The sequence below is a fragment of the Narcine bancroftii genome, chromosome 11 (genome assembly GCF_036971445.1).
Source record: "Narcine bancroftii isolate sNarBan1 chromosome 11, sNarBan1.hap1, whole genome shotgun sequence".
Lineage (NCBI taxonomy): Eukaryota > Metazoa > Chordata > Chondrichthyes > Torpediniformes > Narcinidae > Narcine > Narcine bancroftii.
In genome coordinates this window covers 7,089,866-7,116,367 of record NC_091479.1, presented here as the reverse complement: position 1 = coordinate 7,116,367, position 26,502 = coordinate 7,089,866, and the positions used below count along the sequence as shown (strand labels likewise).

The following is a 26,502-nucleotide window of genomic DNA, read 5'->3' as shown; positions in this document are numbered from 1 at the left end:
TTCACCTGGGATTTTTTCAATGCCGGCCCCTGCCCAAGTCTGCGAGCAAGTCACAGGCCCTCCTGCAAATCACTCTCAGCCGCATGGAGACCAGGAGATGGGTTGGTGACCAAGGCTGGAACCTGACGAACAGGCAACACTCACGTGATCCTTGAAGTATTTCAGTCGCTGCCGATACCTCTTCCTGGCCAGGAGCATCCGGACCAGGGCCTGAAGCTGTGTCGCGGGGTGTGGGGAGGGGGAGGAGTGGGGAGAGGTGGGGCAGAGGAGGTGAAAGATTAGAGGGAGGGAGGGAGTTGCAGACAGACAACAGGAGAAGAAAATGGTTTTAACTCCACGTTTCTGTTTCCAAAAGTGGCAGAGCTTTGATAAAGTTAGTGCCCCACCACACACTCATCCCTCCCCCCCCCCACCCCAAACACATCGGCTCTGGGCACGCGCTGGACGTGCAACACAGACCCTGTGTGCACGCTGGCCACCCAACACAGACCCCAGGCACACATCAGATGCACAATGATGAACCTCGGTGCGCGCCAGATGCATAACACAGACCCCGGACACGCGCTGGATGAACAATGCAGACTCTGAGCGCGTGCTGGATGCACCGTGTATTGAGGGCTAACATACTGCTGATAAGAACCCAGTCTGGGGGGCAACACCGGCTCATTTAAAGGGCAGTCCACCTTACCTTCACCACAGAGCCAGTGTTGTTTTTGAAGTACTGAAGCCTGTCCTTGTAGGCCCTCTTCTGCTTGTAGCCTCTCCAGTTTGACTGCAAAATCGAGAAGTCACAGTCACATGATGTCCAAGCCCCAATCCTGCCTGGTCATGGAAGGTCAGAGTCCCCTCCCCTCCCCATCCCAGAGACACCTCACCTCCCTGCTCCTTCCCCCCCCTCCCCCCCATCCCTGCCCTGCCGCGCCCACCTGGATGGTCAGGATTGCTGGCTGCTGTTTCTTTAGGAACTTCATCCGCTCCAGGAACTCCCTCCGGACCAGGTACCCGCGGCACCGCGCCTGCAGTCTGGTGATCATCCCCTCATTGGCCATCCAGAGTTGCTCACGGTTGTAGGCGGCTGTAACCCCGAGATGATCGACTGCAGGGAATGGACAAGGCCAGGGAATTACAATTGGGAGGGAGGGGGACTGGGGACAGAGGGAAAGGGAGAGGGGGGTGAGAGGAGGAACTTTGTGGGATCAGGTGGGTCCGGGATGGACTGGGTAGGGGAAGGAGGGACTGGGTGGGTCTGGGACGGACTGGGTGGGGGAGGGAGGGACTGGGTGGGGGAGGGAGGGGTCCGTACCTGGATCTCCTCCCTGCTCAGCTGTGTGTTGTTCTGGATGAAGCCAGCAGGTTTCTCCCAGCTTCCTGTCTTGGTTTGCAGGTTGAAGTAGTAATGGTAACCTCCCTTCACCCAGTGCCTGACCCAGGGGCTGCCATTATCACCTGAGGTCAAAGGGTAAAGGTTAAAAGGACAGAATTATTAGCTGCATAAGAACAGGAATTGGTTTTCAGCCCATCAATCGTGCTCCCCCTCCAGTAAGATCATGGCTGATCTGACTATAGACTCAGCTCCACTTCCCACTGCATTCGCTCCTCCCCAACCCGTCCGCCCCTCCTCTTCCTGTCCCTCTCTCTCTCCTCCTCCCCATCCCATTCCCCCCCATTCCCCCCCAGTGAGAACAGGGCTGACTCCCTCCTCCCAGGCCAGGAGTCTCTGCCTTCCCAGTCATACCCAGATCCCACAAAACCGTGTCAACAGCATGATCCCACAAACAGCGGACCCTCGCATGACTCGGGCGGGGGCTGAGGAGCAAGCCCTGGCCCTGCAACTGGACACACCACCATGATGTTGGGAAACACCATCCCCTGACAGGCCTCCCTGTGCAGGGCCCTGAGATCTGATCTAGGCCGCACCAGGGTCACAGGTCAGCAGCTGCAGGACACAGCCCAGGGACACTGGCAGTGGAAGGTCACCCATCAGGGGGATCCCAGCCCCACCTTCCGCCATCTTGTTCCGTTTTGCCTCGGTCAGCTCCTGCTGGTACACATCTTCACACTCAGAGGTGACTCCATACAGACCAACGTCCGGAGATCGCAGGGTAGTCAGGATCTTTGCTGTGTCCCCACTGTCCACCGCATTATTAACAGCAAGTATCCCCTGTGAGACTGGATGGGACAGAGAGAGATAGAGAAAGAGAGGGGCAGGGAGGGAGGGAGAGGGCGAGGGGGGAAGGAGAGGGAAGAGAAAGAGGGAGTGAGGAGGAGAGAGGAAGAGAGAAAAGGGTATGAGTTAAAGGTAGCAGAGGGGAGGGGGAGAGGTGGGAGGGGGAGGACAGAATAAAGGTAAGGGTATATGAAGTGGGAGGGAAGGGGGAGAGGGAGTGAGTGAGAGAGCAACAGGGGAGAGCTGTTATCCAGCTACTAAACTCCCTACATTCAATCTCTGTAAAACACCCACTGTTCTCATAACCCCTTATCTCTGTAACCCCCCTCCAGTCCCCTACATCCCTCCCTGTCTCTGTAACCCTCTCGATCCCCTACACCCCTCCGTCTCTGTAACCCCTTCCGGTCCCCTACACCCCTCCCTGTCTCTGTAACCCCCCTCTGGTCGCCTACACCCCTACCTGTCTCTGTAACCCCCTCTGGTCCCCTACACCCCTCCCTGTCTCTGTAACATCCTCCGGTCCCTTACACCCCTCCCTGTCTCTGTAACATCCTCCGGTCCCTTACACCCCTCCCTGTCTCTGTTACCCCCTCCGGTCCCCTCCACCCTTCCATGTCTCTGTTACCCCCTCCGGTCCCCTCCACCCTTCCATGTCTCTGTAACCCCCTCCGGTCCCCTCCACCCCTCCCTGTCTCTATAATCCCCTCCGGTCCCCTCCACCCCTATCTGCTTCTGTAACCCCTACATGTGGACATCACGGAGAGTACTAGTGTTGTAAAACACCTTCTGGGAATGAGAGGCCTGCGCTCACGGACACTCTGGACTCGCACCCCTTCGCCTTGCCCTCTCAACCCCAGTGCTTCTCCCACTGTTTCTGAGGCTCATTCTATGTGAAGCTTGTGGTTGGAGACAACTGATGGAAGGAGGTGTTCACTGTGCCGGGCAGGGGGAACTCACATTTCTCGGCATCCTGTGTGTCCTTGTTGGATCTCCAGATGGTGTCCTGGATTTCATCGAGCCAGAGGACAGCAGAATCATCCTGGGTTTCCTGTGGTGGGACAGTTAACAGTGACTAGGAGGGAGACCACCACGTGACCAATACATGGAATGAGTGGGTTCACCTCCCACGATCGAAGGACCGGCCAGGCAGCTGGTTCCCTGCTGGAACATCCCAAGAACACAGTTCACATGTGGGAGATAAAGTCACACCACATCAGTCAACTTAATTACTGACCATTTATCAGAAAAATGGAAGAAAGAGGAAATGCAAATGTGGAAACACTTCTGGAGAGAAACGAGACCAGGATGTAATCCAGCTCACAGAGGATAAGTTATCAGGGGGTTGTTTTTGACCTGCAGTGGCGTCTCCTCACCATCAGGGGGCAATCATGACCTGCAGTGCCATCTCCTCACCATCAGGGGGCAATCATGACCTGCAGTGGCGTCTCCTCACCATCAGGGGGCAATCATGACCTGCAGTGGCGTCTCATCACCATCAGGGGGCAATCATGACCTGCAGTGCCGTCTCCTCACCATCAGGGGGCAATCATGACCTGCAGTGGCGTCTCCTCACCATCAGGGGGCAATCATGACCTGCAGTGGCGTCTCCTCACCATCAGGGGGCAATCATGACCTGCAGTGGCGTCTCATCACCATCAGGGGGCAATCATGACCTGCAGTGGCGTCTCCTCACCATCAGGGGGCAATCATGACCTGCAGTGGCGTCTCATCACCATCAGGGGGCAATCATGACCTGCAGTGGCGTCTCCTCACCATCAGGGGGCAATCATGACCTGCAGTGGCGTCTCCTCACCATCAGGGGGCAATCATGACCTGCAGTGGCGTCTCATCACCATCAGGGGGCAATCATGACCTGCAGTCGCGTCTCCTCACCATCAGGGGGCAATCATGACCTGCATGGCGTCTCATCACCATCAGGGGGCATTCATGACCTGCAGTGCCGTCTCCTCACCATCAGGGGGCAATCATGACCTGCAGTGGCGTCTCATCACCATCAGGGGGCAATCATGACCTGCAGTGCCGTCTCCTCACCATCAGGGGGCAATCATGACCTGCATGGCGTCTCATCACCATCAGGGGGCATTCATGACCTGCAGTGCCGTCTCCTCACCATCAGGGGGCAATCATGACCTGCAGTGGCGTCTCCTCACCATCAGGGGGCAATCATGACCTGCAGTGGCGTCTCATCACCATCAGGGGGCAATCATGACCTGCAGTGGCGTCTCCTCACCATCAGGGGGCAATCATGACCTGCAGTGGCGTCTCATCACCATCAGGGGGCCATCATGACCTGAAGTGGCGTCTCATCACCATCAGGGGCTAACCTGATCTGCAGTGGATTCTCACCACCACCAGGGGACACCACCGCCTGCAACGACACCTAACGAACACAGGGACGACGCTGATCAGCTCCAGCAGAGGGCGCCATGGACCTCATCCACAGGAGGCGGCCATTCAGCCCCTCGTGCCTGCTCCAACACTGTTATATCACTCCCCTGCCCTGCCTGCTCCATTCCCCTGCTATCCAAAATCTATCTGTCTCTGAAATGCATTCAATGAGTCAGCCTTGGGCAGAGTTCCAGATTTACCACTCCATGTGAGAGCAGTCCCTCCTCATCTACTCCCCCAAATCCTGAGGCATTGTCCCGCAATTCTTCTCAAAATAATCTCCCTGCTTCTATTTTTGTCCATTTCCTCATTCTTGATGAAAAGTGTTAGTTGGAAATATCAACCATTGCTCATCTCCCACGGAGTTCTTCCCACAGACAGCCTTTAGCTTTAGATTCCAGTGTCTGCAGATTCCTGACTCCCCCCCCTCCCTCACCCTCCAGTGAGTTCACCCCCAGGTGACTCCTCATGAGCTCAGCCCCTTTTCCAGAATTCATCTCTGAGTCTGCGTGGGTTTCCTCCGGGGACCCTGGTTTGCTCCCACCCTTCAAACATCCTGGGGTGGGGGGGAGGTTGTAGGTCAATCAATCAGGTGTCATTGGACAGCGCGGGCTCGTGGCCGAAAGGGCCTGTTACTGTACTGCATATTTAGAAAAACAATCAGACTTGCTCTGATCCACACACTCCTCCTGGAGCCAGTTGTCAAGCTTCTCCAACAACCACCACATGGAAGCCCTGCCACCCCTGGCGTTTTCAAACATCTGATCTGGGCCAGAATCAGGAAAGGCGAACAACAGCGCTGGCACCAGAGCCGGCAGCTGAGCAGAGAACTCCCATTTACACACGATGCCCACCCAGGCCCTGCCACCAGGAGAGCCCTGTCACACACCTTCACATTAACCTGGATTGTAAAAGAAGCTGTCTGAGGCAAGGTGAGCAGAGCTGGGACTTTCTTTCTGGAGCGCAGAAGGATGAGAGAAGACAACAGAGGACTATAAGATTATGAGAGGCATGGCAGGGTGAACAGTCAGCACCTTTTTTCCAGGGTGGGTTTGGTAAACACCAGAGGCCATCTTAAATTTCTTAATTTTTAAAACAACTTAGACGTACAACATGACAACAGACGGTTTCAGGCCACAGGCCTGGGCCACCCAATTAACCAACACCCCTGGTATATTTCAAATGGTGGGAGGAAACTGGAGCCCCCGGGAAAAACCCACACAGACACAGGGAGAACCTACAAACTCCTCACGGACAGCGCGGGATTCGAACTCCAGTCCGATCACTGGTGCTGTAACTGCATTACGTTAACTACACCGTCCTGTACAAAGTGAAGGGAGGGAAGTTTAGGGGTGATGTTAGGGGTAAGTATTTTACACAGAGAGTGGTGGGGGCCTGGAATGCCTTGGCAGGGATGATGGTGGAGACTGGAACATTGGGGGCATTTAAGAGACTCTCAGACAGGTGCACGGATGGAAGGAAAGAACAGGGTGAGGAGGCGGGGAGGGTTCAGTCTTTTTTATTTTGGTGGGAATTTACAGGTCAGCACACTGATGGCTGAAGGTTCGATGCCACTTTACTCTGATGTCCACCTTGCTCAATTCAGAAATCAGCATCATCTGACCTTGAGGGAGAGGCCCCAGCCTTGTGCCCTGCCCCATGGCCTCTCCTCCCAGACCACAGAACTCCCGGGCGTGGGAGAAGCAGTCTCAACATCTCCCGTCTCTCTATCCCAGTGGCCACGAGACCCTCTCTCCGGAGGCTGCAGGCAGGCCTCCTCTTCCAGTGAATCTGTTCTGTGTTCCCTCTTGATCCACACAGCCCAGATCAGCCAAAGGCCATCTCCAATCCCTTTGAGACAAAATCTTTCCTTGCTTCTTCTCTCCCTCTTTTTGTGAAGGGCAAGAATATTTCTGCCTCCCTGAAATCCACAGTAGATTGCTGCAAATGCTAAATCTGTGTTTGAAGTGACCACCTCCTTTCCATGGCCAAGATGTTGGGTAGTTGGATATCCCCAGTCCTGATCTACCATCGTCTGTCCTGATTTTAACTCTCACTCGACTCAGGGATTCAGGGGATGGAATGTGGCCGTGCAGAGGAAAGACGGGAATGGCTCCCTTGAAGAGATGGCTGAGGGATGGATGACATTATGAGGGTTTTATCATCGGAAGGTTGACCCTAAAGCAGAGTGAATTCACTTTTGCCAGAGTGAATTGGTTTAATGCAGGGACGAAGAGATTTGGAGTAGGTGTGAGGAAAAATATTTTTCCTTTGAGAGGGGGATGGTGAGTGGTGGAGAGATTACATTTAAGAAGCATTTAGATCAAGGTTTCCCAACCAGGGGTGCGAGATAGCATTCCAGGGGGTGCGAGATAACATTTCAGCTTTTTTTATAAATCCATACTCCTTCAATATGTCGGCTGATGAAGAGCTGAAGGAAGATCTTCTTGAACGGCACACAAATCGTGTTCTTGAAATGCAGTTTGAAAGCCAAACTTTGGAACAAGATTGGTGTTCGGCAATGGACGTGTTTCCAAGACTTTGTGAAAAAGCACTCACTGGGCTCATCCCCTTCGCGACGACCTACTTACTCGAGTCTGGATTTAGGGCCCTTTTGTCAATCTAGACAAAATCAAGAAATCGCTTGGGTGCACAGGCAGACGTGAGGACTGGTAGTAGCAAAAAAGGGCCACGTTTTGAAAAACTTAAACAATAAACAGGAACAAACGTCATTAAATTTAAATTGGCTTCTGAACATTTGAACATTAGTTCTTTAATTTTTTTAAAGAAATTTCATGCATGGATGGAAATTTAATTTTTTTGGAGGGTTTATGCAACTTTTAATTTGTTGTAATATTTTTTCTTTTCCATATGTTTCATTTTTGTTTATATATTATTAAAAATTGATTATACAAATTTGTTTTGGTCACCTCCACCTTTATTCTTAAATAAATTATTACTTTAAGGGGTGCGAGAACATATTAAAATTTTTTAGGGGTGCGGGGCATAAAAAAGATTGGGAACCACTGATTTAGATGAACGAGTTTAGAGGAGATGTGTCGGGGCCAGTTTCTTCACACAGAGTGTGGTGGGTGCTAGAATGGGCTATCAGACGTGTCGGAGGAGAGATTGGAGAGGGCATGGATTTGATGAAGATTAGAGAGAGGAAAATCGCCAGGGGAAACGCCATTGTGGGGCCAAAAAGGGAGTAGCTGGAGTTGCCACCCGGAGACGACCAATCACGGGAGCCGTCTCCATCAAATCCCTCCCACTTGACCACGTCCTTGAAAAGATGCAGCAGTTCCAAGATTCCTATCTGGATCAACAGACAGGAAAGAATCTGAGTACAGAACAGGTTCTTCTGGTGAAGAATTTGCAATGAGAAGGGATGACAGTCCTGGTTTTGGTGGGGGGGGGGGGGGGTGGATGAGTTACCTCTGTGTACTGGAGACTGGAGCGACGTGGAGCCTGCTATCACATAACTACAACGCGTCTCACCTGAGCTTTCTCCCTCTTGGTTCTGATGAGCATCTCCTGGTAATGTTCGGCCACAGGTGGGGAGACATCGGCCAGTTTGGCACTGGGCAGCAGCAGAGCTTCCAATGTCTTCTGAGGGACTCCTTCATCCACGGCATCATTGATCAGACCAATGGCCCGAATTCCTGCAGGGCGAGAGGGGCAGAATTCCTTCACCCTTCTTGGAAATGACAGCAACAGGCTGGGAAGACCTGATACCACTCCCCCAGCCTGCGTCGGGTAGTGAAGTAAAAACAAGACGCTGGAGAAACTCAGCAGGTCAAACAATGTCCTTTATGCCACAAAGATAAAGATTCATAACCAACGTTTTGGGCTTCAGCCCTTCACCAAGTTAACGATACCTGTATAAAGGCCACTTTGTGTTTTTACTTCAACCACAGTGTCTCCAGACTCTTGTTTACTCCAACGATCAACCTGAGTATTCTCTGAACATCAGACATCCACCACCGCATTTAACGCAGGAAGTTGGATACTTTTCCCATCGAACGGGAGGCCACACCCCACCCACCCAATTCTGCCATTAAGGTCACAGCTGATCTTACAGACAGTGCAGACCCAATCGCTGACCATGCCACCCTCCAGCATTTCTGTGGTTTTACTCCAATCACGGCATCTGGAGACTTTCGTATTTCAACCCCCCCCACCCCCCCCCCCCCCCCCCCCGATCTCAGACACCCAGGCAGCAGGGGGTTTCTCATTGAAGCCGCTGGATGGAGATGACTGGACTGGGCCGGATGGTGAGTGGTTTAGTGAGGTTCACGACCAGCTCACAGTCCATTCCACAGCGAGTCACTCTTAGTCAGGGTTAGTGAAACACTGTTACAGCGTCAGCGATCGGAACTGGGGATCTGTGAGGAGTTTGTATGTTCTCCCCATGTCAGTGAGGGTTTTCCCCGGGGGATCCAGTTTCCTCCCACCCTTCAAAACGTTCCAGGGGTGTAAACTGGGCAGCACAGAATCATGGGCTGGAAGGGCCTGTATGTATAAATTTAAATTGTCCGAGACCATCCCAGCCCCTTGATCATGGTCTCTGCATTCACATCCCCTGCCTGAAGGGCGAACCCAGGTGCGTGGACTCCTCTTCAACCTGTCTGAGTGCGGAAACGAGAGACTCACGGTCATGTTCCTCTTGCACCACCATGTTGACATTGTTGACTGTGCCCTGAATATCATTCCAGGTGATGAACTCCATCCCCTCTGCCCGAGCTTTGGCCTTCAGCCGGATCAGCTCGTCGATGTACCTGTGACGCACAAAATGCAGCCCGTCAGCGTCTCCATCCCCATGGCGACCGGAGAATTCTGGGAGGTGGGTTGCGCAGGTGAGGAGGATCAGAGCTGGGGGGGGCGGGGGGTGGAGGAGGGAGAGGGTGGGATGGTGATTGGGTCAAGGGTCGGTGGGTTTGGGACTGTGACAGGTCAGGGGTCAGCGGGTTTGGGACGTACCTCTGTGCATTGCCATCGTCCACGTTGGTGAGGCCTGTCACACGGTTACGGAGCAGCCTCCAGACCTCACTCATGTCTCGGGCGTCCAGAGCCCGGTTTATCAGTGCAACCGAGGACAGCATTTCCACGGCCACCACCAGCTCTGTGTGTGACAGGTTCCCCTGGACCCAGAGAGAGCACCGGCAGTCAGTGCCACATCCACAGCAAGGTGGCCCAGCTCCCTTCCCCGACCCCTGCCGAACTCTCCCCTCATCCCCCGATTGACCCTAACCCTGATGAACTCCCTCCCACCGGACCTCTACCCCTGCTAATTTCCCTTTCTCTCTGACAAGCACCCCCTATCCCCCCCAACTGGTGAAGGACCCTGACCCTAGACGAACTCCCCCACCATCCCCCAGATGGACCCCTATCTTTGCTGTTCTCACCTACCACACCACTATATCCCTGTGTTGTGGTTCAGAAGCCATTAGGCCCATCAGGTTAATGCAGAACCAGGAGGAAATCCATGTGGAAACTCCCTTCACATGCTTCCACACAGACAGCATGTGAAGGGAGGATGAAGCCTGGGTCCAAGATGCTGCAGAAATGACCACAACGTCAGATGTTCCCCTCTCCACTGAGCAGGAACGGTGATTCATAGTGAACAGCCCCGTTACAATTGGTGTGTGGAGGCGGGGAAACAAGTGTTGAGGGAGAGAAGGGGGGGAGGGGAGAAGGGAGAGGAGAGATGAGGAAGAGGAGAGAGAATGAATGTGGGGATGGGGAGGGAGACCAACTTCTGGGAATGCAGAGTGAAACCTTGGATCCTCGATTCAACGAGAGGTGGGGAAGGAATTCACTCAGCCATAGTCATGTGGAAATATGGTGTGTTCACTCTCATTGGTGCCTGAGGGGAGCCCTCACAGAGATTTACGACAGCACATTGGCCCAGGGTGAGCGCAACCCTGGTATAGCCCCAGTGATCGGGACAGGGTATGAATCCTGCACTGTCTGTAGGGAGTTTGTACATTCTCCCTGTGACTGCGTGGGTTTTCCCCAGGGGCTCCGGTTTCCTCCCACCGTTTAAAATGTACTGGGGATCGTGGGTTAATTGGGTGTAACAAGCTCATGGTCTGAAAGGGCCTGTTACGGTGCTATATGACTGAATTTAAAATTCAAGGGGCAGAGAGTCTTTCTCATTGGGCAAGGGAATCTAAGGCTGGGGCACACAGATTTGAGGTGAGAGAGGGAGAAGAGGCAGGATTTTCACACAGGGAGGTGCTGGTGTCGGGTGTGGAGAGAGGAACAACAGAGACGGGCATGGGACTGATAATGGCAAATGGAAGGAGGGTTAACGTGGAGGAAGGGTTCCAATCATCAGACTCACTGCCCCCTCCCCCTGCTACAGCCTCCCTGCCAGTCTGACCCCCATATTCACCCCCCCTCCCATGGGTCCCTGGCTCCATCCAGAGCCTCACCTCGTGGCTCTGCTCCTGCAGGGTCCTCAGCTCCTGCTGGTAAAGCTCGGCGGCGAACGGGTGAACCTCCGGTAACTGTGCTTCCGGATTCTCCAGCTCTGCCATCGTCTCCTCTGCAATGCCCCTGCGCACTGCAGCGTTGATCCGCGACACGGCGTCCAGCACTGGAAGGAGAGCCAGGTGTTGGGGGGCGGAGGGGTGTGGACAGAGTGATCAATGTCTGACCCACAGCAAGATCAATCCGGGAACTAGCAGTCAGAAACTGAACACGTCCCCAGGACAGGCAGCCTGGGTGGGGCACAGGGTGAAGGTCCCTCTCCCCCATCCCGTCACACACTCCTGGGTGGGGCACAGGGTGAAGGTCCCTCTCCCCCATCCTGTCACACACTCCTGGGTGGGGCAGACTGAAGGTCCCTTTCCCCTGTCCCGTCACACACTCCCAGGATGGGACACAGGGTGAAGCTCCCTCTCCCCTGTCCCGTCGAACACTCCCAGGATGGGACGCAGAGTGAAGCTCCCTCTGCCCCGTCCCCTCACACATTCCCAGATGGGACACAAAGTGAAGCTCCCTCTCCCCCATCCTGTCACACACTCCTGGGTGGGGCACAGTGTGAAGGTCCCTCTCCCCCATCCCGTCACACACTCCTGGGTGGGACACAGAGTGAAGCTCCCTCTCCCCAATCCCGTCACACACTTCCCACAAAGACCATGGATAACCAGTATCAATTCTGCTGCCCAGGGAGGGACTGGGAGGGATATGGCTGAGATGATGGGCCCAATGGCCTCCACAGGTTCCTCTGAACCACAGGTTCTCACATTTCTTGAAGCGACGAGCATCTTCGTTGGCCTGTTCAACTCCGAGTTGTAGTTCCTCTTTTGTCAGTGGCTCCCTTGAGTTCTGCTCCTATGGCGGGTGGTGGAGACCAAGAGATGTCAGTTCAAGATACATTAGCACTTCTCCAGCGCTGTCAGAACTACCCAGCCCACACAACAGGGCAGCACATTCAGCCCAAGGCTCCTGTGATAGCTCTTGGATATTGAAACACCTGCTGCATTTGCCCAATGGGTCTGTGAAGTTATGGAATAGAAGGCTAAATTTCCAAATGATGTCAAAATAGGTGGTGGAATGGGTGGTGCCGAGGACATGGAAAGGCTGCAGAGAGACTTGGAGAGATCAGGAGAATGGGCAAGGTGGTGGCAGATGAAACACAATGTTGGGAAGAGTCCAGTCGTGCACTTTGGCAGAAGAAATAGACGAGCAGACTGTTATTTAGATGGGGAGAAAATTCAAAATTCCGAGGTGCAAAGGGTCTTGGGAGTCCTTGTGCAGGATCCCCTAAAGGTTAACCTCCAGGTTGAGTCAGTGGAGAAGGCGGCAAATGCCATGTTGGCGTTCATTTCTAGAGGAACAGTGATTCAGAGCAGGGATGTAACAACGCTGAGACACTACGAAGCACTAGTGAGACCTCTCTGAGAGAACTGTGTACAGCTTTGGGCGCCTTATTTGAGAAAAGACGTGCTGGCATTGGAGAGGGTTCAGAGAAGATTTTCTAGAACGATACCAGGAATGAAAGGGTTAGTATTTGAGGAATGATTGAGGGCACAATTTTAGGATAAAAGGGCGTTAATTTAAAACAGATGCAGAAAAATTTCTTCAGTCAGAGGGTCGTGAGTGTGTGGAACTTGTTGCCACAGGTGGCTGTGGAAGGAAGGTCATTGGGTATTTAAGGCAGAGATTGACAGGTATTTGATTAGTTAGGGCCTCAAGGGTTACGGGGAGAAAGGCGGGGAGAGGGGCCAAGTGGGAGGGTGAATCACCTCATGATAGAATGGCAGAATGGACTCGATGAGCTGATGGGCCGAGTTCTGCTCCAATATCTTGTGAAGTTCCTTCATGGAACAAGAGTTCCAATAAGCATTGTAAACTGCAGAATGAGAACCAGCCCCTATGTGGCAGGATTTTTGGAAAGTGCGTTGAGCTGCAGATTCCAGCATTTGGAACTCTCTGGCAAGCAAACATTGGACTGAATGCCCTCGGTTCCTCCTCCCCCACTGGACCTCTGTTGGCTATGGGCAAGAGGCCCCTCTCCTTCTTCGCTCTCACCTGAATTTTCAGCTGCCGGTCGCTGGTCAGCTGCTTGAGATACCAGTCGCAGTTCTCCATCTCGACCCCGCGTAGGCCCAGGGCTGGAGACCTCAGGGTGTTGTACAAAGCCAACTCATCACCTCTCTCCAGGGCAGCATCAACCATCTTCAGTGCTGACTGCACTGCGAGAGAAAAGGTGAGCTTTCACACGGAGAAATTTACACCATCAGCCCAAATCTGCGGACGATGACAGTCAGCGAGCTTGTTGGGAACATCCAGAGACAGTTCTTGGAGCAGAGGATAAGGGGGGACCTCATGGAGGCCTTTTGGACAGAGTAGATGGGACAAGGATGTTTCCCACGGTTGGGGGTTCTCGGACAAGAGGGCACAACTTTAGGATAAAGTGTTAATTTAAAATAGAGATGCAGACCGAGCAAACCTTTGGTGCACAGATACAAAGTGACTGTGTGAGAGTGTGTGAGAATGGGAGATGTACAATCGGTGTGACCTCTCCTTCCCCCACAAAACCCACCCAATATAATTGCAGGATAAAAGGGCATCAATTTAAAACAGATGTGGAAAAATCTCTTTAGCCAGAGGGTTGCGAGTCTGTGGAACTTGCTGCCACAGGCAGCTCTGGAGATGAGGTCGTTGGGTGTATTTAAGGCAGTATTTGATTAGTCAGGGCATCAAGGGTTCTAGGGAAGCCAGGGAGTGCGGCTGAGTGGGAGATGGATCAGCTCACGATTAGAATGGGAGAGCAGCTCGATGGGCCAATGGGTTGACTTCTGCTCTGATATCTTGTGGTCCATCAGGTCAAACAGGTGTGACCTCCCGACACTTCGTCAGGTCGCGCCCCATCAGACATTCAAGGAACGGGGGTGGGGGGGCATCAGAACGTTCAGCACCCCCTCCCGCCCCGAGTTCCGGAGTGCAGGCAGATCAGTGACCGTGAAGGAGGGAGGCATTCAGCTTTTTGGTGAAGAGCAGGTGGGCTGATGAGATTTAATAATAAATGCCCAATTTTCTTCACGATTTCCTTCCTCAAACTGAGAAATCATTTGCAGTTATCCACAGCCATCCCCTTCAATGCAACAACCGCTGAAACAAGGCGGCAAGGTGGACGAAACTCCCTGAAATTCACGTCTCCGGGCCTCTCGTGCAAGGAAATCTGCACGAAAAGAGAAGGAAGGCCACATCGAACCTGCTGATACTTTTGCCATTTCTGTGGAAGTGCTGTGGTGAGGTGGTGGTGGGGGGGGCGGGGGTGGTGGGTGCTGTACCTCTATACCATTCCCTGAAATAATACCGCACAGAGGAAAATACTGAGAATCGTTCTGCATTCAATTTTTTTAATGTAGACATACAGCAGGGTCACAGGCCCCTTTGGCCCACGAGTCTGGGCCACCCGATTAACCTCCAACTCCCAGTACATTTTGAACAGTGGGAGGAAACAAGAGCCCCCAAGGGAAACCCACGCAGACACCAGGAGAACATGCAAACTCCTGACAGACAACAGATGTTTGAAATGCCTTTATGAAGGGCACAAGCCCAAAACGGTGGTTCTGTAACTCAACCTTTGTGATATAAAGGACATTGTTTGACCTGCTGAGTTTCTCCAGCAGTGTGTATTTAGTATTTTTTTTTCTTGAACGAAATAGGAAAAAAATTGACTTTGGGAGAGAGCAACTGGGAGAGATTGTCACCCCCCTGTACGGAGGCCACATTTGGGCTGGTGAACATCAGAACCCAACCCACTGGTCAACACTTCATGGATGCCCAAGAAAGGCAAGTAAAGGATGATCCACAGAATGTCAGGATGGACTGGAAGGAAAATCCAGTGGGAGGAGGAGTTGTGAGCAGAGGAAGAGAGGAGGGAAGAGGATCTAAAGCAGAATTCAGAGAACTCGGAGAAGTCATCGGCATGGACTCCACAGCATCATCCACAACCCATTTCCCACCCCAGACCCCAATCATCCTCCCCGCCCCACCCATTATCCAAACCTCACTCGCGCCCCATCTGCACCCGAGCCACCCTCCACCCACAACCCAAACCCCACCCTGTGCAAAAACCCCAGACAGAACGCTGTGAGGCTGGAAAACAACAAGTGATGTTGTTCATCTGGGATGGGGGCTCTCCACCAAAGTAAAGAGAGCTGTGAAGGGCTGAGGCCCAGCGCTGGGGTGGATTGGAGAGGGGAGGGACACTGAATAGTAAATGTAAAGCTGAGTATAAATTGCAAATAAGCCCACTTCCCCTTGCACAACAGGAAGAGTGGCGCAATCAGTGGCGCTTCAAGAGAAGCCAAGGCCAGATCAAATCGAGAGAACAGTTCATAAACCTCCCGGAAGGTCTCTGGGTGTCACTGCTCCCCCAGCCCCTGCAGTGTCTGAGGCACAAACCATTAGACACAGGAGCAGAAATAGGCTATTTGGCCCATCAAGTGTTCCCCACCATTCAATCATGAGCTGGCCCGTTCTCCCACTCAGCCCCACAGCCCGGCCTTCTCCCCATAACCTTTGAGCCCTGGCTAATCAAGAACCTATCAATCTCTGCCTTAAATACACCCAATGGCCTGGCCTCCACAACCACCTGTGGCAATAAATTCCACAGATTCACCTCCCTCTGGCAAAAGAAATTCCTCCGCACCTCTGTTCTCAGTGGACGCCCTTCAATCCTGAAGTTGTACCTTCTTGTCTGAGACTCTCCCACCGTGGGAAACAACCTTTCTACGTCTACTCTGTCCACGCCTTTTAACATTGGAAATATTTTATTGAGATCCCCCCCCCCCCCATTCTCATAAATTCCAACGAATACAGACCACGAACTGGCATCCTGGTGAACCTCGGAGGAGGAAGGGCTCAGGCCTGAGATGTTGGTAATATACCTTCACCAGGGGTGTCCTCCAGCATTTCTATGTAATTTTACATCACAGCGTCTGCACTTTCGTGTTTCACTCCTCTGAACCGCCAACCACTCCACACATCTTTTCTTCTCTTAGAAACCCAAAACATCTCACAATGGTCCGAGTGAGGTATTGCAAGTACCTTATCAAGCCTCAACATCACATCCCTGCTCTCAGTTCCCCTGTCCACACCGTGTACCCAGACATAGGTCACTGGATGCCACCGTTCCCCGCCTCTGGACAGTGGTGATCCATTGGTATGTGATAGCGCACCATTTCACTGTGAATCCTTATAAGTCATCCTCATGTGCACCACAATGCCCTGGATTTGGCTGATGCTGTCCTGGATCAGATCAGTTCGGTGGTATTCCAGCCACCTTCCTGCAGTGGGGAAGGGACCTGAGATGCAGCGGGTCTCTATGAGGCAGGGGCCCAGCGAGGCATGGGGCCCAGAGAGGAGTAGGGCCTGGCAGGAGCCTGGAGAGGCAAGGCAGCATCCCTCAAGACTTACGGTTGACTTTGTTGACGTTGCCCTGGATCTCAGCCTGCGTCAGGAGTTCCTCATAAACATCCCGCTCACTGTCCAGGCTCCCTGGAACCTCCTGCAATGTACAAGGCAGCAGATGATTCCCGTTTCCAATTTCCAACTTCCCCTCTCGGGTCCCAGATACCACCCCAGCTCCAGGTTCTGAAGGCCCAGCATCAAACCCACAGATGCAGCCCTGTTACAGCACACAGACCCCCACTACACACCTTCCCACACACACAGAGCATCACAAAACCCCTCCCCACAGGGGCAGGCACACACACATACGCAGACCCACACTCACACGCACACTTACACAGCTCCACACGCGCACACAGACACAATTGTGTCAGCCCCTGACAGACCCCGGCCCTCACCTTGTTGCGGGCATTGGCAGCCTTCTGCTGCTTGGCGCTGCTCAGTGTGAGCTGGTACTGCTCACTCTGACTCTCGTCCAGGTTCACCAGCAGTGCGTTGGGGTTCTTCATCGCCGCCATGGTCTCCGCCGCCATGCCCCGCTCCACTGCGTCGTTGATGGCAATCACGGCAGCGTGCACTGGTGGGGGGGGGGGGAGGGCAGACAGCATTATCCATCATCTCTTCTCTGCGTCTAGCAATGTCCGGGCCCCACTCCCTCCCTCTACCACTTCCTGCCCCCGTTCCCTCCCTGTCACCCCATTCCTTGCACTCTCTACCACCCCCTGACCCACCCCTTCCCTGTTACCTCCTCCCCCCACAACAACTCCCCTCTGTCATCCCCTTCACTTCCGTCCAACACCTTCCCTCGATAATCCCAGCCCACTCTCAGTTCCCCTGTCCCCATCCCCACACCCTTCCTCCCTGTCACCCACCTACACACACTCCCTCTGTCACCTTCTCTCCCCACAACCCCCCTCTATCATCCCCTTCACTTCCCAACCCCTCCCTCCAACACCTTCCCTTGATAATCCCCACCAGCCCCACACCCTCCAACTGGGACCACCTCCAACCCACTCCCCCTCCCTCCCTGTCACCCACCCTCACACCCTCCCTCTGACAGCCCCTCCACTCCACACCCCCTCCCAATGTGACCCCTCTACCCTCCACACCTCCCTCGATCACCTTCCGCCCTCACCTCCCTCTGTAATCCCCTGTGGCACCCACCCCCTTGCTGGGCCCTACAGACTCTGAAAACGTCTCCACCCCACCACCACCTATAGCCCCATGCTCCGAGTTGAACCAGGGGTATCTGTGCTCTGGAATGCCTTTCCTGAAACCCCCCCATCACCTCCATCCTCTGACTGGTTTGGCCCCACATCTTCAGCCGCGCATGCATCCCACCTTCTCACGACACCCAATGCTTGTCCCATCTGAATGACCCTACAGTGAGGAGCATTGGGGCAGGGCCACAGGTGGAGGTAGGTGGGGAATTGTTCGTTGGTGTTATGGACAGTCTGCCCCCTCCCACCCCTTCCCTGTTACCTCCTCCCCCCACAACAACTCCCCTCTGTCATCCCCTTCACTTCCGTCCAACACCTTCCCTCGATAATCCCAGCCCACTCTCAGTTCCCCTGTCCCCATCCCCACATATGTATTACTGCATCCCCCAAGGGGGAGGGGGTGGTGACAGCGGTGATCCTAGGCCAGGCTCTCCGAGAACCCAGCATCCTGGGGCAGGACAGATGAGATAGGGGTGAGGACAAGGCAGGGTGGTTCTTAGGGGCGGGGTCAAGGGTCAAGTGGGTCAAGTGGGTGTGAGGTGGGGACAGGGTGTGGTGGGGGTCAGGGGCGGGGGGATGAGGTGAGGTGGGGGGCAGGGGGTGAAGGGAGGAAGGGGGCAGGGTGAGGTGGGGTCGAGGCAGGGGGTGGTGAGATAGAGGGCAGGGTGAGGTGGGGGTGTCAGGAGCAGGAGGGATGAGGTGGGGTGTGGGTCAGGGGTCGAGGGAGGGGTCAGGGGTCGAGGCATCACTCACGGGCAGCTTCATCCACTGACAGCTCATTTGCCAGGATACCCCCGATCTTGCTGAATGCCGGCATCTGGATGCCGTACTTCTCCAGCTCCCGCTTCATGTTGTTGATCTCCTCCTCTGCAATGGCAGGGATGATGTTAGTTTGGCTTCCCCTCACTGGGACAGAGGTTCTGCCACTGTTGTGGACCCATGTAGAGCAGGAAGCAGCTCTCCCATGTGGTCCATTTGCCCAGTCCAGTTGCCATCTACTCCATACAGGCTTTAAGCAGCTTGTTCAAGGAGCTGACGGCCGTTTTATGTAAAACTTCTGCCACCACGGGGTCTGTGCCCAAGATGGCGGCACCTCTGATTGGCAGCAACCATGAGGGAAGCAAAAGACTGGCGCAGGCGCGCCAGAAAATGGGGAGACCATCGCTCGTTTGAGAAGGAGAAGCAGAGGATTCGACTCATGGGACGGTGACCACGATGGTGGACCAGCAAGGGGCTCTGCGGCCAAAGAACACATAAGCAGCAAGATGTTGGTGACTCGAGGCGAGGCACCCACGTCGGTCGCAGGCTGTTGGTGACTGTGGTCAAGGGACTTGCTCCAGGCTGCGGACTGCTGGAGACTGGCTTGAGTCTGGCTGAAGGGGTACCAGGTATCGGAACCGGGACGCGAGAGGGAGCTTAAGGGTCGAAGTTTCGGATCTGGAGTTCGAGTTGCCAATGGTTTGGACTGGACTCTGCTGGCTGCGGGAGTGTGGGAAGTGAATCCACGGACACTCGGCGACTCTGTGGGGGGGGGGGTGGGGACACTCTTATTTGCTTCTCTTTCTCTGACTGTAAGAGGCGCTTCAGGCAATTTCTGCCAATGGCAAATCTGTCCGCCTTACAGTAGAGGAATCTTGAAAGTCTACCTGCAATACATCCACTCAATCCCAAACTGCCTAATCCTGGAACTCTTCCCAGGGCTGGGGACAAGATGTAAATAGTGGGAGAGAGCAAGTTTTTTTTTGAACATACAAATTTTATTTAAATACAACGTTACAAGAGACAAAACACACAGTGAGCTACAATTAAAAACCCCCATAACTTGGCAACCGTGAGAAGCAGTAATTACAACCTCCTCTCTGTTACACCGTATTACATGTCGAATTAAAACATGATTTTCATCATTAACCACATGCGCGATCCCCTGGGGGGCCTGGAACTCACCCGCCGTCCCCTCGGACACCGCATGGGCCTAGATGTAACCCCAAAAGAGGGGCAGGCAGTCAGCCCGCCCCACACCCTCAACTGCCCACCCTCTCGACCCGTGAAGACCTTTTTGCCAGGCTCAGCAACAACCCCACAAGGAGATCCTCTGAATGCCAACCCCCCCCCCTCACCGGATGGTCAAAGATCAGGAGCGTGGGAATGGTGCTGCCAGAACATGAGGATTTGCCCCTTCAGGGAGGCAAAGAGGGGCTGTAATTTCACTCACTCCATGTCCACGTGATACACCGTTCCCTCCCGGTTGCAGAAGTGACAGGCAGCCGGGGTGTAAGTGAACTGACTCAAGAAGCAGTTACATGGCACCGCTTGGTGCAGCAGGTCCCTGATGTAAAGGGGAGGACTCCCACATACAGAGACTGTCGGAGAGGATCACTGAGTTACCCTGACTGGACAGAGAGACATCATTGGTCCAGACCTCAGCACACTCAGCCGTGGGCAGTTTGTCCCAGGGCCCGATCGCCCCAACCAGCCAGGAACATTTGGCTGCTGACCAGTCAACATACTGCTGCCCGTGAGTACAGTAAAACCCCTGTTATCAAGAATTCAAGCAACCGGCAACCTCAAACAACCGGCAAAAAAAAAAGTGGAAAATAAATAGATAGAAAATATGTAAGTTCAAAATTGTCACGCTTTGTTGTTAGTTCGACAATCACTCAATCTAAAGCAACTGGAAAATTCACTTATCTGGCATCCACCAATCCCCATAGATGCTGGATACCAGGGGTTTTACTGTACTTATTACCTATTTTTTGTATTTATGGTCTCTTTCTGTGTACTATTTTGACATAAGACCTGTGTGGCTGCAGCAAGAAAGAATTTCAGTGCAGCTGTACATTGCACAATGTGTCTGAGAGAAACTCATGATCACACCATAAAGTCCGCCCTTACCAGTGAAAGCAACCTTCCCGTAGAGGTCCTGAATCTGTGGAGCCAGTCCCAGTTTGAAGAGATACAGACTGCAAAGGATCAAGAAAGTGAAAAGTCAAAACTAGCCTGTATTTCTGGAGCGCCTATCACATCCCAAACAGGACCTCGCACAAAGTCCTTACAGCAGCTTTTAGACGGGCATCACAGTGCGGTTCGATTGCTGCAGGGAAATGGATCAGAGGTCAATCCACAGGACCATAAGAGTGGCAGAGAGGATCATTGATCTCCCGCCCCTCCACTGTTGTCTGAGGAGGCTGCGCAAAATCATTGAGGACCCCTTCCACCCCGCACACAGCATCTTTCAGCTGCTCCCGTCAGGGAAGAGATCCAGGAGGGTCAGAGCCAGCTCCACCAGGCTGAGGAACAGCTTCTTCCCACAGGCTGAACGACCAAAAAGAACTGCTCATACTGACTACCCGAGACTCTCATATTCACAAAACAGTATTTATTTTTATTGATGAATAACTTGTCCTGCATGTGTACTGTTTGTCTGTACGTGTGTTAGGTCTGGTTGAGTGTCTGCGTGTTTTTGCACCGAGGACCGGAGAACGCTGTTATGTCAGGTTGTACTTGTAGAATCAGATGACCATAAACTTGACCAGACGATGTGATGCAGGGAATGTGAATCCTATATGTGAAGAGCAAGATCCCAGAAACTCCACAAGCCAGCTCTCTGCCCAAGCTTTGGTCTCTTGCTGTGGCCTGGTCTCTGTGTTCACTCCTGGGGAGAGCCCCAGGGCATTGAATTGCCTGCTCAGCCATGCACAGTTGCAGACTGCTGGTGCCTGGTGCTCCTTGGTCAGGACTTGGGGCTGGGTTAGAGGTCACGTTGGCTGATCAACTCGAAGGGGCTATAGTGTCGGACAGGCATTGCAGGGTGTGACCCCCAACCAGCGAGATGTCCGCAGATTACTGGCCTGGCATTTCCTGCTGGGAATGACGTGTCTCCGGCTGCCAGAGAGGCAGCAGCAGGAAACTCCTGGCCCCACAACAGGAAGCAGCTGGCTGAACACACACGGAGACTTTGTACGTCGATCTGCTACACCAGCAGCCCTTTAACCCTGGTCTGCTCTGCTCCTCCTGCCTGATGTCCAGGGTGCCCCGCTCACCCTGGCCTCCTCCTCCTCCAAGGCTGGGACCCACCCGCCCCCCCCCCCCCCCCCCCCCACACACTGAGCACAGCAGGATCCCTTTCCAGCCACCTCGGGCGCTGGGACCCCAGAGTAGAGAGGAGGTCTGAGCATCCCCAGAATCTCAACAGCAAAACCAGCAACTGGATTAGGTCAGACTCGCTCACAACTGCCAGCAGTGGGGAAGAGGGCAGTGGTTGGCTGTACCCCGACCCTGAGCTTCAGGAGAGGGAGTAAAGTCTCGCCTTTCTCTTCCTCACGCTCAGCAATGAGTCCAGCCCCTGCCCCGGCATCAGGACCAACCCATTCATCTGCCTTGAAGCAGGTTATGATTAGAAACAGGGACAGGAGTTGGCATCAGCCTGGAGAACCTGCTCTGCCATTCAATAAGATCACAGTTGATCTGCCCATGGACTAACCTGCCTTTTCCCCACAACCTTTAATTCCTCTCCACAACAAAAATTTATCTGAATGTGTCACAAATACATTTAATGAGGCAGCCTCGACAGCTTCCTTGGGCAGAGAACTCCATGGATCAGTGAGCTCCCCACAGGGCACAACCTCTGACCAATGCACAGGGGACTTCAGCATCCCTGCGGCGGGAGACAATCCTCCCTCTCATCTTCACCCAGATGAGATTTCATTGCGCACACCACTCCAGCGAATCTTCCAACAGAAATATCAGTCGGTCAACCAGGGACTGAACAGTAATTTCAGCTGAAGGTCACAGAGAAGAAAACCAGTCCTTCGTCGAAAGAGACCTGCGGGCAGACACCGTAACGACGCAGTGTGCTGCCGTGGAGAAGGACTTTGAGGTGCTTGTGCGTGAATCACAAAAGGTTGGTTTGCAGAAGATTATCAGGAAGGCAAATGGAATTTTCTTTGCGAGAGGGATGGAATTTAGGAGCAGGGAGGTCATGCTGCAACTGTACAAGGTGCTGGTGAGGCCGCATCTGCAGGACCGTGTGCAGTTCTGGTCTCCTGACTTGAGGAAGGATGGACTGGCTTTGGAGGGGGAGCAGAGGAGGTTCACCAAGTTGATTCCAGAGATGAGGGGGTTGGCCTAGGAGGAGAGATTGAGTCGTCTGGGACTGTACTCGCTGGAATTTAGAAACGTATAAATTTCTGAAAGGCCTAGGTGGGCAAGTTGTTTCCATTAGTGGGGGAGACCAGAATGAGGGGAGACATCGCCTCAAGATTCAGGGTGGTCGATTTAGGACGGAGATGAGGAGGAACTGCTTTTCCCAGAGATGAGTTATGGTGGAGATGAGCCCATCATCAGATCAGCCATGATCTCATTGAATGGCGGAACAGGCTCAATGGGCCGGATGGCCGACCTGTTCCTATTTCTTATGTTTTTTTGAACAAGTGCTTGGCTATTGCTGGAGGAAAGGCACTCGGCCCCAGTCACCATCCCTGTCCCGTCTAGCACAGTGATGTGCTCACACGACCAGCTCCAGACTTCCTGACCAGTGATCTGGTTCACCCCAAGTCCTTGCCATCTCATCAACCAGCAGGTGTGCTGACCCTTCCACACATTACTGTGCTCCTTTTCCTGTTGTCACACACAGGCTGCTGGACGTCAATGGACAAGAGCGGGGCCGCCCAATTCCCCGTGACATTCCACCACCCCCATGACCCTGTCCCACCCTGCACAACTGCCCCACATGATGCACATCTCCAGAATGTCCCTTACCTGAGGGCATGAATGCAGTAGATACACCGTGGCATGTTCTTACGGTCATACACGTCTGTTGTCTCAGGGTAAAAGATCTGCAACAAATACGTCACTGTCAGTGAAAGGATTTATCAGCACGTTGACCTCAGTCAGAGCTGCCACCCTCGCACGACACCCGCACAACTCTCACTTTGTAGCAGCTGGATGTTACCCGGTACACACATGCTGACTCGTTCTTCAGTACAAAATGGAGTCGGCTTTCTATATTCTTCTCAGCTCACTACAACTGCCTCTTCAATCCACACACCACCCAGCCAAACCCCCCTGACTTTTTCATGGGCTCTCCGCACACGGGTAGTCTCGATGCTTCCAATGTCCTCCTTGTGTGTCTGCGATCTATCTCAACGTACACAGCACTCCTGTGCATCGTCCCGGATATGTCAGTAGTGAGCGGCATTGCTCCTGACCCCCACACCGACCGGTCACCTCCTCCAGACACTGTGAGCAGGTAAATCTGGAACCAGCAGCATGTGGAAACTCTGTGGTTCCAAAACACTAGCACACTCCCTGGACGGGCTCCCCTTGATGTGGCCTGGTGACTGATGGAATCCCAGAAATCCAGGTGGGGGTGAGTACTGGCCAAGGACTTTCCCTGGAATGTTTTGAGGGGAGAACAGACCAGTGGACTGAGGTGGGATAAGGAGACACCACTCTCCATCACGTTGGAACCTCTCCTCATCAGAGCAGGGCCAGGATTCTTCACCACTGCCTCACCCTTCCCGCTCCTCCTTAGAGTCACTCACCTTGGGCAGGCCGATGTTTGTCATGGCATTAAACCACTGGATGGTGTTGTCCGTGTGTCGAAAATGCAGCCCAGTCGCCTGGTTTAGAGGAGGGAAACATTTGGCAATTAGCTCATGCATAGGAGCCGGTGGCCAATTCCACCAATCAGCAAGAGGGAGGGTGGGAGTGAGGTACCAATTAGCTCCCTTGCTCCTCACCATCTCATCCCACCCTCCTCCACCTGCCATGAAATCCAATCTCTTTGCCTCGACCAGTTTAGGAGCGAGTTCCACATCGCCCCAGCTCTTGGGGTGCAGTGGATTTATCGCAACTTCATCCCCACATATAGAGGTCGAAGCAACTTAGTCCACATGGGACCCATCCCTCCCAGGTCAGTCCCAGCCGCAGGACTCTGGTGATCCCCTCCCAGCAGATATACTCTGCCGCGCGTTCCTCTGTGTGCAGGACTGTTCCTGGAGGTGGCCAAGCAGATGGGACCCTCACCTTGTATCTGGTTTGCTCGCAGTCATAGATCTTTCTGTGGGACACCACCTTGGGGCTGAAAAAGTGGCCCAGTTTGGCCAGGTAGACGCCGTTTCTCAGCCCTTCCTCCAGTTCAGTCGTGGGTGGGAGCTCCTCGTCCAAACAAGCTTCCATCCACCTGCAACACACGGCGGCAAGCCATCACGTCACGGGGCAGAGTCGGACAGGACGGTGACGACAGGACATGAACCGGCTGAGGGGAGAGGAGCGCCTCGTTCACACGGTGGACAGGATGAGAGGAGGAAGTGGGCAAGAGAAGGTGGAGCTTAGTGGGACAGGGGGTGGGGAGAAGCGTGGGGAGAGAGGATGGAACTGGAGCTCTCGGAGAAGGCAGAGTGGAAGAGAGGGAGTGTCGAGATGGAACATAGATGGGGTAAGAGGGAAGGGAGAGGAGAGTGCAGGTGGAACAGTGAGATGGGGAAAAGGGGAGGGAGGAAACTGGGGACATGGGGAGGAGAGAGAGAGTGTGGAGAGGTGGAAAAGTGGGATGAGGGAAGGGGAGGGAGACAATGGTGGGGACATGGGGAGGAGAGAGGGAGTGTGAAGGTGGAACACAGTGGGAGAAGGGAGATGGAGAGGAGAGCGGGAACATGCGGGGGAGAGGATGGAAGTGAAAGAGTGGGACAGGGAAGAGGGGGCTTGTTGGGAGAGAGGGAACGTGGAAGTGGGACAGGTATTTGGAGCTGAGAATAGAGGACTGAGAGTGCATGACAGTGAGACACAGAGTGAGTGTGTGAGAGAGAGAGTGTTTTGGGTTAGGTGGAGCCAGATGGGTTTGGAGGAGGGAGACGACACCAGCTGCTCTGAGGCTGTGAATTACAGACCCAATTCTCTGTGGAAGGCAAAAGGCAAGGAGGTGGAGATGGGAGCGAGGCCGGTTGCTGTGGGAAATGTGTGTGATCTGTGCACCTTGATGTTGGTACTTTAATTAAGCTCATTAGGCACGCGGACAGTTCCAATTAGCAGCGCACTGTGTCAACAATGAGTTCCTGACTCTCCTCAAATCTCCTCACAGGAGAATAAAGACTGGAGAAGCAGCCCGTGGAATGTAGCAGTCATCCTTGGGGGGGGGGGGGGGGGGGGGGTCCTGCAGCATTTACACCCAGTGAGGGAGCAGGGATCTGAGACTCGAGGTGGTCGGATTGAGAAGAGGTGAGACAGCTGAATCACAGGGGACGTCTCTGCCTTCCATTGGTGGCGAACAAGAGGTTTTAGCAACATCAGGAATGCTGCACAGATGCTTTCTTCTTGTTGAGGACGGAGACCCCGGGAAGCACAGACTGCTGCTGGCCAGGGCATCACTCCAGGGGGGTGGGGGGGGGGGGTCACGCCTTCGTGTAGAGATAGGGGAGGGCATGAGTGAGCCTGGACAGGGAGCAGAGTGTCCAGTCATTAACCAGAGAGGTGGAGGGAGCCCCAATTGCAATAGGAATGGTGCAAAGGTCAGGCAACCTCTGTGGAGAGACAGTGTTTTGCTTTCTCTTTCCTCACCTGCTGTTCCCACATCTGTTCATTTGGACTTCAATTTTTCTGTTAATATTGTCAATAAAATAATTTTAAAGTAAAGGGAGAAATCCAGACAGGCAATATGGGGCTTGTGGATGAAGGATTGAGGGGGAAAGATGTGGAATGCAGGGGTGCTGGAAGAAGTCTGCAGGCCCCAAGGCACCCAGTCAAGGTTGAGGCTTTGTTCCGGTGAAGGGCCCA

At 53.7% G+C, this 26,502-nt stretch overlaps 1 protein-coding gene across 1 annotated transcript in view; it reads right to left on the bottom strand.

The window, feature by feature from the left end:
- iqgap1 (IQ motif containing GTPase activating protein 1) overlaps nt 1-26,502 on the bottom strand; it is a 73,227-nt gene that overhangs the window by 25,950 nt on the left and 20,775 nt on the right. Inside the window, 20 exon segments of the mRNA XM_069902412.1 lie at nt 145-216; nt 689-772; nt 927-1,087; nt 1,090-1,096; nt 1,304-1,446; nt 2,002-2,169; nt 3,125-3,215; nt 8,075-8,238; nt 9,230-9,354; nt 9,557-9,717; nt 11,014-11,177; nt 11,830-11,917; nt 13,118-13,281; nt 16,517-16,607; nt 16,909-17,087; nt 18,484-18,597; nt 20,623-20,690; nt 23,488-23,564; nt 24,273-24,350; nt 24,757-24,913. Coding sequence (XP_069758513.1) covers nt 145-216; nt 689-772; nt 927-1,087; nt 1,090-1,096; nt 1,304-1,446; nt 2,002-2,169; nt 3,125-3,215; nt 8,075-8,238; nt 9,230-9,354; nt 9,557-9,717; nt 11,014-11,177; nt 11,830-11,917; nt 13,118-13,281; nt 16,517-16,607; nt 16,909-17,087; nt 18,484-18,597; nt 20,623-20,690; nt 23,488-23,564; nt 24,273-24,350; nt 24,757-24,913 — 2,356 coding nt within the window.